Consider the following 12,628-nt stretch of genomic DNA (forward strand, 5'->3'; position numbering starts at 1 on the left):
GAAAGGCTGGTGTAAAACATCAGTGTCTTCAGACAGTGATAGACCTTCTGAGTTTCTCCAGCATTTTTAAATCTAACAGTGTACTCTATAATGAATATAAAGATACATAACCAATGTTTTGGGCTTGAGCCCTTCATCAAGGTATGAGCAAGGTGTGCCTCGGTCGTCCATTACTTACGAGGCTAAATAAAGCAAGAAGTAAAACAAAATTCTATGGACACTGTGGTTGAAGTAAAAACACACTATGCTGGAGAGACTCAGCAAGTCAAACAGTGTCCTTTATGTAGCAAAGGCAGAGATCCATAACTGACGTTTTAGGCTTGAACACTTCAACAAGTATAAGAAAATCCCAGTGAGTGTCAGAATAAAAGAGTGGGAGGGGAAAGGGAGATGGCAGGGCAGGAGATGATAGGTGAAGAAGGGAGGAGAGGTGGGAGAGAACCCCTGCACTGCCTATTTCTACCTTCTACCCAAGACACACAAACCCGACCATCCCTGTAGACCTATTTGTTTCTGCCTGCTCCTTCCCCCAACCTACCTTGACTCTATCCTTTCTCCCCTGGTCCAATCTCTCCCCACTTATATCCATGACACCTCGCATGCCCTCCATCTCCTCGACGAATTCAGCTTCCCTGAACTGGACCACCTCATCTTCATGATGGATGTCCAAACCCTTTATATCTCCATCCCTCACACAGGTCTGAAAGCACTTTGTTTCTTCCTGAACCAATCCGTCACCCTCCTCTGCCTGGCAGAACTTGCCCTCACCATCAATAGCTTCTCCTTCAACTCATCCCACTTCCTTTAAATTAAAGGAGTAGCCATGGGTTCCCACGTGGGTCCCAGCTCTGCCTGCCTGTTTGTGGGCTTTGTGGAGTAATCCATGCTGCAAGCCTACACAGACAAGACACACCCCACCCAAACTCTTACTCCGGTATATAGATGACTACATCAGAGTTGCCTCATGCACCTGCGATGAGCTTGTCATCTTCATCCACTGTATCCAACTACCACCCTGACCTCAAACTCACCAAGTCCATTTCCGATAACACTCTCCCCTTCATGGATCACTGTATCCAATTCGGGAAACCAGCTTTTCGCTAACATGTACTATAAACCGTCCAACTCCCACAACTACCTGGACTACACTTCCTCACACGCTACCCCCTGTTAGGATTCCGTCCTCTTCTCTCAATTTCTCTGTCTCTACTGCATCTGTTCCCAAGATGAGGTCTTCCAGTCCAGAGCTTCTGAAATGTTAACCTTCTTCCACAAACGTGGCTTTCCCTCCACCACTATCAACTCAGCCCTCTCCCACATTTCCTGCTCATCTGCCCTGGCTCACTCTGCCCCCAGATGCACCCAACGTGGAATCTCCCTCATCCTCACCTACCACCCCACCAGCCCCCACATCCAAAACATCATCTGCTGGAATTTCCGGCCCTTACTACAGATTCTCACCACCATACATCTTTCCTGCTCCTCCCTTCTCTGTCTTCTACAGGGACTACTCCCTCCATGATTCCCTCATGCACTCATCCCTCCCCACCCATCACATCTCTGGCACTTTCCCCTGTGCCTGCAAGAGATGCAACACTTTCACCTACACCTCCTCCCTCACCATGGTCCAGGGGTCCAAACAGGCCTTTCATGATGAGCAACTCTTCACCTGTACATCCAGATGACTTCTTTACTGCATCCGGTGCATCATTTCTGGCATTTTTGACATCGGAGAGACTGGCCATAGACTGGGAGATCGCTTCACTCAGCACCTCCAATCTGTTCGCAACCAGAGACCTCCCAGTGGCCAATCACTTCAATTCTGGATCACACTCCCACCCTCAAATGTCTGTCCATGGCCTTGTGTACTGTCCCACCCTAACCATCCTCATATTGGAGGAACAACACTTTATTTTCTGTCTGGGCACCCTCCAGCCAGATGGCATTAACATTGACCACTGCTTTCTATTAAACCTGGTTGCCTTTTCTTCCTTCCCCCCCCGCCCCCCCATTTCCTGCCTTCCCAGTTCTTTCACCTACACAGTCCCCCTCCCTCCAGTGCTGCTGTCATCTCCCTTCCTTCTCCACCTATCATCTCTTGTCCTGCCACCCCCCTTCTCCTTTTCAGTCTTTTGTTCTGATGCTCACCGGCATTTCTCACTCTTTCTTGAAGGGCTCAATCCTGAAACGTCAGTTATGTATCACTGCCTTTGCTACACAAAGGACACTGTTTGATCTGCTGAGTCTCACCAGCATTGTATGTTTTTACTAAAGAAAGCAGGAGGTTGCTTTGAACCACAAACCAAATATTAATCCAGATGGGCTTCTGATTAAATTTGACTTGAGCGTTCTGTCAAAATTAAAGTCTACTGAAAATGGAGGGAAATGAAGAGGTCCCAAATTGCGAGTAGCTAGTGTGGGAACATATCGCTGGAGAAGTGAATTACAGCTTGGGGGTGCTCACCATATTGTGGGTGCCATGATCTCTCTCAGGAGCTGCTCAATGTGGATTTGAGTACCAACTGCAGGAGCAGGCAGATACCATCCTGCCCTCCCTCACCCCCACACGAATGCACTACCCCTCCCTCCCAGTGCGGTCCGCCATTCAACCACTGACTCATTATTTGGCGATGTCATGGCATCTTTTTTATGTGCTCACTGCCCCTAATGTTAGAACTGGCTTCACCCCTGGGTTTGTACAATAGCATCTTTCAAAAGACTCTTCAGCATATGGAAATAAGAAGAATAGAGGGTTACGAGTGTGAGATGGTAGAAAAATTAGATTGCCGGGGAGAAGGTTTTCATTGGCACAACATTATGTGCTGAAGCTCCTGTACTGAGCTTAAATGTTCTAATAATACAGCAGGTTCAAGAATGGACTGTATAATAGAAAGTTATTTCCTCGTATTAGAAAATTGGTAATGAGGGCCATCAATTGAAAAAATTGCCAAGCAAGTAAAGGGAGGTTGCCTCATGTAAACTTGAGTCAAGGAACTACCTTGTGGGATGTGAAGGGTAAAATGATTGGATTAGTTCTGGATTCTAATTTTAGAATCAATTCTAATGACAAGCTATTGCAAATGCTGTTCATTGTCATCCACATGTGCCTTTTTAAAAATAATTTATGATCTAGTAAATCACATTCCAGACTTTTAATCAAATGCTTGCCCATAAAGTTCACATAAATTTAATCTTTGTGAATTTAAGTTTTTATTTTGGTTAAATGACATCCATGAGAAAAATGCTGTGTAGCAGGATAAAGTTTCTGTTGAACATTGAACTTTTGAAAGGATCATGTTTTTAAGAGACTAATCATTTGATCGTGTCGTTAGATTGGTGAATGTGAGAAAGAGGCAGACGGAGCCTCTGGGAAAGATAGTGCGGGTCACCAGGAAGACCACCAGACTGAGGACGACAAACTCTCCCAGAAATCATCTTCCAGCAAGTTATCCAAATCTCCTCTGAAAGTAGTAAAAAAGCCAAAGAACATGCTGTGCAAAGTGACCCTTCTGGATGGCTCTGAATATACCTGTGAGGTTGAGGTAAGGAGTCTAACCACATTAAGGATGAATTTCCTGCTGTGTCTCTGGTGGACCGTTCACACACCTGAAGCCGGGTAGTTTAATGCAGGGCAAACCGAGGTGATTGAGATGTAGTGGTAAATGTATAGAGTTTTATTAATTAAAGGGTTTACTTTGGAGTTTTCTGGTGGGATTGATGATGGATTCTGATTGTGAAATTATAAATCTATTGCCAAATCTGCATCTGCATACAGTTAACTTTTTAAATTTTCACTTTTTAATGGCACTTATGAGTGAGCTCAGACCACTTTAAGAGAAGTGAAATATACAAGTGATGATGAGATTGATTAAAATGTGTAAATGTCCATGAGACGAATTATTCTGAATTATGATGAAGTCTTTGAAGATTTACTTGAGGAAGCAAGAACAAAATTTAATGGAATCGTATATTTGTGCCACTCTCCTTGGCGGCATGGTGAATTGCTATCAAAAAGGTGTAAAGATATCCAGCACTACTGTCCGTGCTGTTAGAAAGGATTGTGGGTTTCGGAGTGCTAACCACTGACCAAGTTGGCATTCTGGGTTTTGGGTTTTTTGATATCCTTCATTCACACCAATTTTGATGTCCTCTGAAAATTCACTCATCATGTTAATAACATTGCCATCTAAATCATGAAGGACAGTGAGCTCATCATTGGTTACAGACGTCCAATTAATAAATCAGTCCTCCACTATTATCCTCTTCCTCCTTCCAGACTAAGCCAGGTTAGAATCTAATTATCTCGCTCACCTGGGATTGGGTCCCATGTGATCAAACCTTCCACACTAACTTGCCATGTGAAACTTTGTCAAACGCCCTGTTAAAGTTCATGTACAGAGTCCATCACCTACGCTCATCAATCTCCTTAGTTACTTTTTCAAAAAAAGATACAGTTTTGTGAGACACCATCTCCCGTGTACAAAGTCATAATGATCTGTTACTGCCTCTCTCTTGGAATCCACTTCAGCAACTTGCCCACCTCTGTTGTCAAATTCACTGGCTGTAATTCTTTGATGTTCTTGCTGCTCTTTTTAAATGACAGCACAAAAGTAGCTACCCTCCAGACTTTTGGCACTTCATATGAAGCCAAAGATCGTTTCAAAAACTTAGAGGATTGTTGGGTTAATTAGTCACGTAGGTATATTCAAGCAGCATGGGCTGAAAGGATCTGATCTGCTGCATCTCCAAAATGTTTTTTAAAACAAAAAAAATCTATCACAGCAACAGCCTCCACAATTTTTTCCTTTCTTCCCACCAGATCTGAGGATGCACTTAGTCACTCTGGGATTTGTCCACCTTGATGTACTCCAAAAACCATCAGCGTTTCATTCATGATCCAGGTCATTGCAACTGGTTTCCTACAATTCCTCGGCATTCCATTACCTGGTTCTCAGAAAAGACTGATGAGAAATATTTAAAATCTTGCCCATCTCTTATGGCTCCTCACGAAGGTGGCCATGTTGGTATTCAAGTGACCAATTCTTTCCCAAGCCACCCATAAGTTTTAATATACCTGTAGAATCTCCAGGAATGTTCCTTTGTCCTACCTACCAGATCCATCTCACATCCTCATTTTGTCTTTCTTATTTCCTTCATTGGTGTATTCCTGCATCTCTTGTACCCATCAAGGGATATGCTTGAACCAGACTGCTTAAATTTGACTTGTGCCTCCTTTTCCTTGACCAGACCCTCAATATCTCTTGTTAACCAAAGTTCCCTGAACTTGCCATTGACCATGGTTTTATACAGAGAAGGTCATACCTTGCAAACTTCATTGAGGCAGTAAAGATGATTAAGAATAGGGCAATAGATGCTGTATAATGGATTTTCATGAGAACCCTCATTAGAAAATCAAAGCACATTGGATCCACAGAGATTTGGAAGATTGCCTTCTTGGACAAGCCAATTTTGAATACAGAAAGAAATGATGAAGGGCAGTTCTTTTGACTGGAGATCTGTCACCTGTTCACAAATGATCACTGCTGGGACCTCTATTTGTGAAACGCAGTGAGCTAAGTTTGAAAATTGGCAGTGTAGTGAGAGACATTGATAAAGGATTCAGCAGGGTATAGACAAATGGGAAATGTGAGCAGAGAGGTGGCAGATGGTATATAATCCAGACAAGTGTGATGCACTGCATTTTTTTTTTGAGAGGTCAAATGTAAGAGGAACTATGCAATAAACACAATAAATGGCAGTACCCTTGCAACTTTGTACAGAGGGTTCTTGGTGACTATGTCCATAGGACATGTGCCTTTTTGTTCTCCTTTGATGTGATAAGTAAATGCCTCAAAACTGACTCCAATTACCACATACTTGCCCTCATTATTGTTCCATACAAATGTTAGGGAATTGTGTTGCAGCTCGAAATTTTTAAAAAAAGGATACTTTTGGGGTATTGTGTGCAGTTCTGTTCGCTGCATTACAAAAAGGATGTGGAGGCTTTGGACAGGGTGCAGAAGAGTTTCACTGGGATGTTGCCTGGATTAGAAAGCATTAGCTATGAGGAGAGTGGATAAATTTGGATTGTTTTCACTGGAATATCAAAGACTGAGGGAAGACCTGAGAAAGTGTTTTTTTTAATTGTGAGGCATAGATGGTTGGTCTCCCAGGGTGAAAATGCCAAATACTAAAGGATGAAGGTTTAATATGAAAGGGGAAATGTTTAATGGAGAAATAAAAAGCAATCTTTTTTCTTACACAGTGGTGGGTACTTGGAATGCATTACTTGAGGTGCAGAAGCAAATGCAATAGTGGCATTTAGACAGGCGTGTTCCCAGGCAGGGAATGGAAGAATACTGTATAGACCCTGTAAGTTGAAATTATGGTTTTGGTCAGCATGGTGGGCTGAAATGCCTGATCATCTGCTGTGTTTTTTTTAAAAGGATTACACTATTTTCATCAGTTTTCTGGAGCATTCCATGATTCTATCATCAGGCTGGTTGATTTTATGGTGACTGAATTAATCATTGTTTCTAATCATGTGGGATTATGTGGATTTCTTTCTCTTACTGGTGTTGGGAACCTGTGACCATGTTTTCCAAGGAAAACTGCAAATCAGCAGTATTTGCTTCCATCAATGGCCTTGTAGAAATACTTCCCCCATTTAATGTTTTCTGTGCTGGGATTCATGTTTAACCATGGCAACCAAGAGGGAAAGTAAACTTTTCAGGCATTCTTTTTCTTTAACCCAAGGCCACTTATTGAACCAGTTGCAGCTGTAATTTTCTTTTTGATCACAAGATGGAAATTTTTAATTCTACATTGCTTAGGTAATGTTTAATTCCACTTTGACGTCCGTGATTGTACCCCAGAAATCTTTGCATTTTTGGGAAAGGGTGGTATTGGCATCAGTGGAATATTTAGAATAGACTTCAAATATCTGTGTTTAAAATCAAGTACTTCAAAAGTGCTTTCTACATTGTTTGATAGCCAGTCTATTTTGTACATAGTCAAAATTTTATTGCATGTTATCTTCCCTTACAAATTAATGTGGATTAGTTGGGTGAGAGTCTTCAAAAATACCACATTCCAATGCCAAAGGGTAAATTACAGCCTTTTCTTGAAGTTGTCTGTTTCATTCAACCTTGTGTTTTAATATAATTAACAGCATTTGTTGCTATCTAACAATCGCAGAAAAGCAGCCACATCATTATTTTTGCTGTCAAAGACTCCTCATATAATGACCCTTTCATTCCCGAAATCATCCTTGTGTGAACCTCCTTTGAAACCTCTCCAACATTAGCGCATCCTTCCTTAAATGAGGAGCTCAAAAGTCTCACCAGTGCCTTTTCGAGCCTCAATCTCACATCCCTGGTCTTGTGTTCTATTCCTCTTGAAATGAATGCCAGCATGGCATTTTCCACGTTCACCATCGACTCAACATGCAAGTTTACCCTTAGGCTATTCTGCATGAAAAATCTCAGGTCCCTTAATCTGATAATTTTTTTTCTATCAAAGTGCATCTGACATTATATTTAATTTGCCACTTCTCTCTCTATCCTAATCCAAGTCCTTCTGCAGCCTCCTCATTTCCTCTATTCTACCTGCTCCTCCACCTACTTTCATTTCATTTGCAAACTTGACAAGAAAGCCATTCATTCCATAATTCAAATCATTAATATTCAATGTAAAAAGAGGCGGTCCCAACACCTACCCCTGTGGAACGTCACTAGCAACTGGCAGCCAGGCAGAATATGATCTCTGCATTGCAACTCTCTGCTTCCTGCCAATCACCTCATGCTTCTACCAACGCTAGTATGTTTGCTATTATACCATAGGTTCTTCTTAAGTTTGTTTAGCTGCTGCAGATTTCTCCCATTCAACTTGGAATTCTTTGGAGCAGTTGCTATTTACTGACTAATTCATCATCTATTGCAATGTGGTATTTACATTATCAGGAGTCTAGTTGCAATGGGGCCAATTCTAGCTGGTTTGCACAGCTGCTTGGGTACTTAATGGTGTCATTTTCATGCATCTTTTATCGGCTTCCACACCAATAGTGCTTGGATATGAAGTGTTTCCATATGAAACTCCATAAGAATCAAAGAATATTTCCGGTTATTGTGCATGGAGAAATATTGTAAATGTGCTTAAATTAGGAACACCAAGTTTGATTATTTTTTTTAAGAGATCAAAAGGAAAATTTGGTAGGTCTTTTGAAATAGTTACATGATGATGTGTGCTTTGTGCACAGTATGTTTATCCTCCAGCATCAAGCTTTAAGGAGGATTTATATCACAAAGTTTACATTGTTTTATTCATTTTGTTTGAGAATTTCAAGATCATTTTCCTTCATTTGGATACCCAGTAAAATTGCATTGTAGATATAGAGATTGCTGCACTGGAAACAAGACTGCACCACATATGGTTCTCATTAAGTACACTCCACATACAACACCAAACAATGTTGGAGAGTGCTACTTCACTTTCGTGAAATAAATACTTAAAACTGGTATCAAGTATGCTCCGTACTGGGATCTGAAAATGTTTGCAACATTGATTTTGATCTGAAATTAAGGTGACATTTAAATGGCCACAAGATTGATTTCAATGTAGTTTTACCACCCTTTTAATGTATTTGTATTAGAGTGTTGGATATATTTCGTTATATAACTGGTTTCTAATTGTTTGCCTAATATCGATTTGCTGCTTTGCAAGCCATCTACTAAACATGCTACAGTGACTTGCCTCCGCTTCTACCACAGCATCCGTGCAACCCAAAAACAAGTACCATTATCTTCAAGTTTCCCTTTGAGTCGCGTACTATTCTGACTTGGAAAATGTATTGCTTTTCTTTTATTGCCTAAATCTTAGAACAACCTTCCCAATAGCATTATACACTCAAAGGATAATGGCAGATCAAAAAGAGCACAACCTTCTCAAGTCATTATAAGATAGGTGATAAATGCTGTAATAATAAAGGTGGTGCAGGAAAATCAAGATCTGTCCAGTTTCTGGGAGCCAAGTCCTGGAATCAAAATTACTAAATTCACTCCTTATTAATGCTGAGAAACATCATAGAAATAAACTTGAAGCCATTGATTATATTCATTCAGTTCATTAGAATACCGTTTTAGCACCCCAACTTCCCTTTCCCTTCTCAATATTTTTATTAGATTTTTATATAAGGATACATATAGAAAAAGAGATTGATGCATAACAATGTAATGTTACAACTGTAACAAAGTAAGCAAACTCACTACAACAGAAAAAAAATTACATTATGCAACACTATTAATTAAAAGATAAAGTAGAAAAGAGAAGAAGAAAGCACCCAACTTCAAAGTTTGGAGTTGTCCTTGTTGAAATGGCAAGTTATTGCCCAATATACCTGTGCTCGTGAGTGAAATGTTTCACATTTCTTGATATTTTTTAAGTGGAACCAATTTTAAAAAGGATTGGCTGTAAATTTCCATAAATTTCTATGAACATTAAAATGAGCTCCTTTCAAATATGTACACAATTTGTGATGAATTGTTGATGATTAGGCACCAAAATTCATCTGGGCATTTAAATTCCCCATGATTTTATGACTTCATAAATCCCAGATACGTTATGTTTTCCAAATTTGGTGGAAGAAAGGTTATTAATGTGGAGTTTAATAAAAGACATCTACAGTAATTAACATATTTAAAAAGTCCATGTAATGATTTGCTAAACGTTTTGAGCAGAAATTGTCCAGGACACTTCAATGTTCATGGCAATCTCTCTTCAAATAATTTCCATCACATCCAGTTTGAAAGTCAAAGCCATTAATTATGTGATGTGATTTGCCTGGCTGTGCAGACCTTTGTATAGAACATTGAGGACTCTGTTGGAATCCTCTTGGCTTTGAACCACAACACAGAGCTGATGTTCTTGCCAAGTTTTAAGTTTTTTCTGAATGAAGTCTGTTTTCTATGTTTATCGGTTCATAGCCAAAACCAGCCTACAGATTATTAAAATGTTGCAATCAACTTCTCTTATACCATCTGTCTGTTCTTTGAAGCATTTAAGTGTTTAAAATGTTTCAGCTTCCTCGTGGAATTATTCAATGTTTTCATACTCCATGAGCCAGATCTTTTGATGTGCTGATTGGCAGTAACATTTTTAGTCAGAAGAGTATAACTGTGTGGAATCACTGACTTTCCAGTTGCATCTTGTGACCATCATACCAGTTCCCTGGTGTCCCAGGGACATCTCTCCGCCACCTCTGGGGTCATCTCCCCACCTGGTATGGAGATACCAATGCTTCTGAGCAGAAAACCCTGCAAAAGGTAGTGGACGGAGCCCAGAATATCACAGACCAAAACCTTCCCAGCATGGAGAACATCTGCAGGGAACACTTCCATCAGAGAGCAGCAGATCAAGGATCCACGCCACCCAGGACATACTCACATTCTCGCTGCTGGCATCGGGAGAGGTACAGTGCCACAAGACTTGCACCACCAGGCCAGGAACAGTTGCTACCTCTCCACCATCAGACTTTTAAACAACAAACTCCATCAGAAACTCATTTGCAAACTTGTGCTTTGTACATTATTTATTGTTGAATAATTTTCCCTGTGTTGCACAGTCAGCTTGTTTACATTTCTCTTTTGTATGCGTATCTCTTTCTTGAGTACAGCTTACAGTTACCACTAAGAAAAAATTCTGCCTGGCCTGCAGGTGAAAGAATCTTGTGGTTGTAAGTGATGTCATATCTGTACTCTGGCAATGAATCTGAAGTTAGAGAATGAGAGGTTTATAGAATGAAGTTGGTCATTATGAAAGTTTATTATATTGTTAATGTATATTTTATAGTTTGCATTATGCGCTGTTATACAGCGTCTATTGAGTCAGTATATTAGATTTGATTTGCCATCAATTGACATGCGCTGACTAATTCTACATGACCACTTTTTATCGAAGCAGTTTAGTTATGAAAGGATACAGCATGGAAACTGGCTTTTCAGACCACTAAGTCAGTGTTGACCACAAAGCATCCTTTTTGAACGAATCCTATCCTAACCCATTTTATTTTCATGAGATTCTACACATATGACAAGAACAATTAATTTGCCAATCTGCAAATCTTTGGCATGTTGAAAAAACAGGAGCATCCAGTGGAAAACCACAAAGAGCAGCAGAATGCTCAAGCTCCATACAAACGGTGCCTGGGGATGGATTAAATCTGGGTCATTGGTGCGATGAAGCAGAAGCTCTATTAGCTGTGACATATCCAGGCTCCAGTTCTCAGACTTTTTGAGAACTCCCCAGCCAGCAGAGATTTCTGTCCATCATTATCAGCCACCTTTTAATAGGGTGAAAGTTTCAATTATATTGTCCCTTAAATCACCATTAAACTTTTGCTTTTGTTGAGCTGGATGGTCAAACCTGTGTCTCCAACGTGCAGCTGTCGGGAAACATGGGAGAGTTTGCTGCACATCGAACAAAGTTCACTCAGCAGTCCAATTTCACAAACATATTTCAGCAGAGATGAAATGCATAAGGGTGCGAGTTACCAACTAATGTACATGATGGACAATTGTAGCTCTCACTGTGCCGTCCATTCAGAAGTGGCCAGCTTGGTGATTGGCCAGATGCTCTAGCAACCAACCCCTGCATCTGACCAAAAATGGTAATCCTGACTGATAACCAAAATGGCAAATTTTACTATCTGCTCTGGTAGCTTGGGTATCCACTTGCAATCGGACTTTCCCCTCTTAAAATATAGCTGGATATGCAGCAAAACCATGCCTGAAATTGTGGGGGTTTTTTTAACAGATAAAACACAAGAAGCAATGGCAGATGTATAAATTTGATTTAGTTTGGGGCCTATACAAAATGTTATTGATGCATATGAACCAATAATATTGCTAGAACAAGCAATATTAGGTTTTATTTGTTCTAAAGCTGATTTGGGGATGTCTGATTTGGCATTAAGATAAAATGCTGGATAGTTCGGTGAGGGCAGAAATTTTGCATGAGTGGGTCAACATAACCAAGTAACCTTTTACAACTTGCAGAATCATCTTTTCAAAGGATATGAAAATAAGGAAGATGTAAAATTGTCTCCATTTCAGTTTTTGCTTGATTGTCTGTGGAAGGCCTATTTTGCCACTTTATTGCTAGAATATTGCTCTATTTTCCAAGATGCTTGCTCAGGAACATTACTTCTAACTTGGAGATCATCCTGATTTGAGCTTGTATCGGGAGCCAAAGTGAACTTGGTAGAGAAGGTAGTTTATTTATGAATTGCCTCAGAATAGGGATGTGAGTAAATCATTGAAAATAGAAATCCGGTAGCTGACAATAGATTAAGACACTTGGGCTTCTTTTGTCAGTACTTTGAAGCTGATGTCTGCAGGTCCAGTCATTGTATTTACCTCTCTCCAGGGAAATGTAAATTGGAGAGGCTCATTTTGTCCTTAATTGGATGGATTTAATCTGTTGCTATTTTTAAGTACCTTAAATATGTTTGAAGGTATTTTCTATTTGTACCTGTTGTACTTCTAATTGCAAATGTGCTTCAAAGGCAACTTTTGTTTCAAAAAGCATTCTACAAGAAAGTGTTCTTTTATGATCTTAACTCTGAGATTTCATC

General features: G+C 40.2%; 1 protein-coding gene across 10 annotated transcripts in view; it reads left to right on the plus strand.

The window, feature by feature from the left end:
- LOC138755334 (band 4.1-like protein 3) overlaps positions 1–12,628 on the plus strand; it is a 267,478-nt gene that overhangs the window by 173,732 nt on the left and 81,118 nt on the right. For all 10 annotated transcript variants that reach the window (XM_069921122.1, XM_069921130.1, XM_069921123.1 and 7 more), the window contains one exon: positions 3,333–3,542. In XM_069921122.1, coding sequence (XP_069777223.1) covers positions 3,333–3,542 — 210 coding nt within the window. The remainder of the gene's footprint in view (positions 1–3,332; positions 3,543–12,628) is intronic.

This window comes from Narcine bancroftii, chromosome 2 (assembly GCF_036971445.1).
Source record: "Narcine bancroftii isolate sNarBan1 chromosome 2, sNarBan1.hap1, whole genome shotgun sequence".
In the NCBI taxonomy this organism is placed as follows: Eukaryota; Metazoa; Chordata; class Chondrichthyes; order Torpediniformes; family Narcinidae; genus Narcine; species Narcine bancroftii.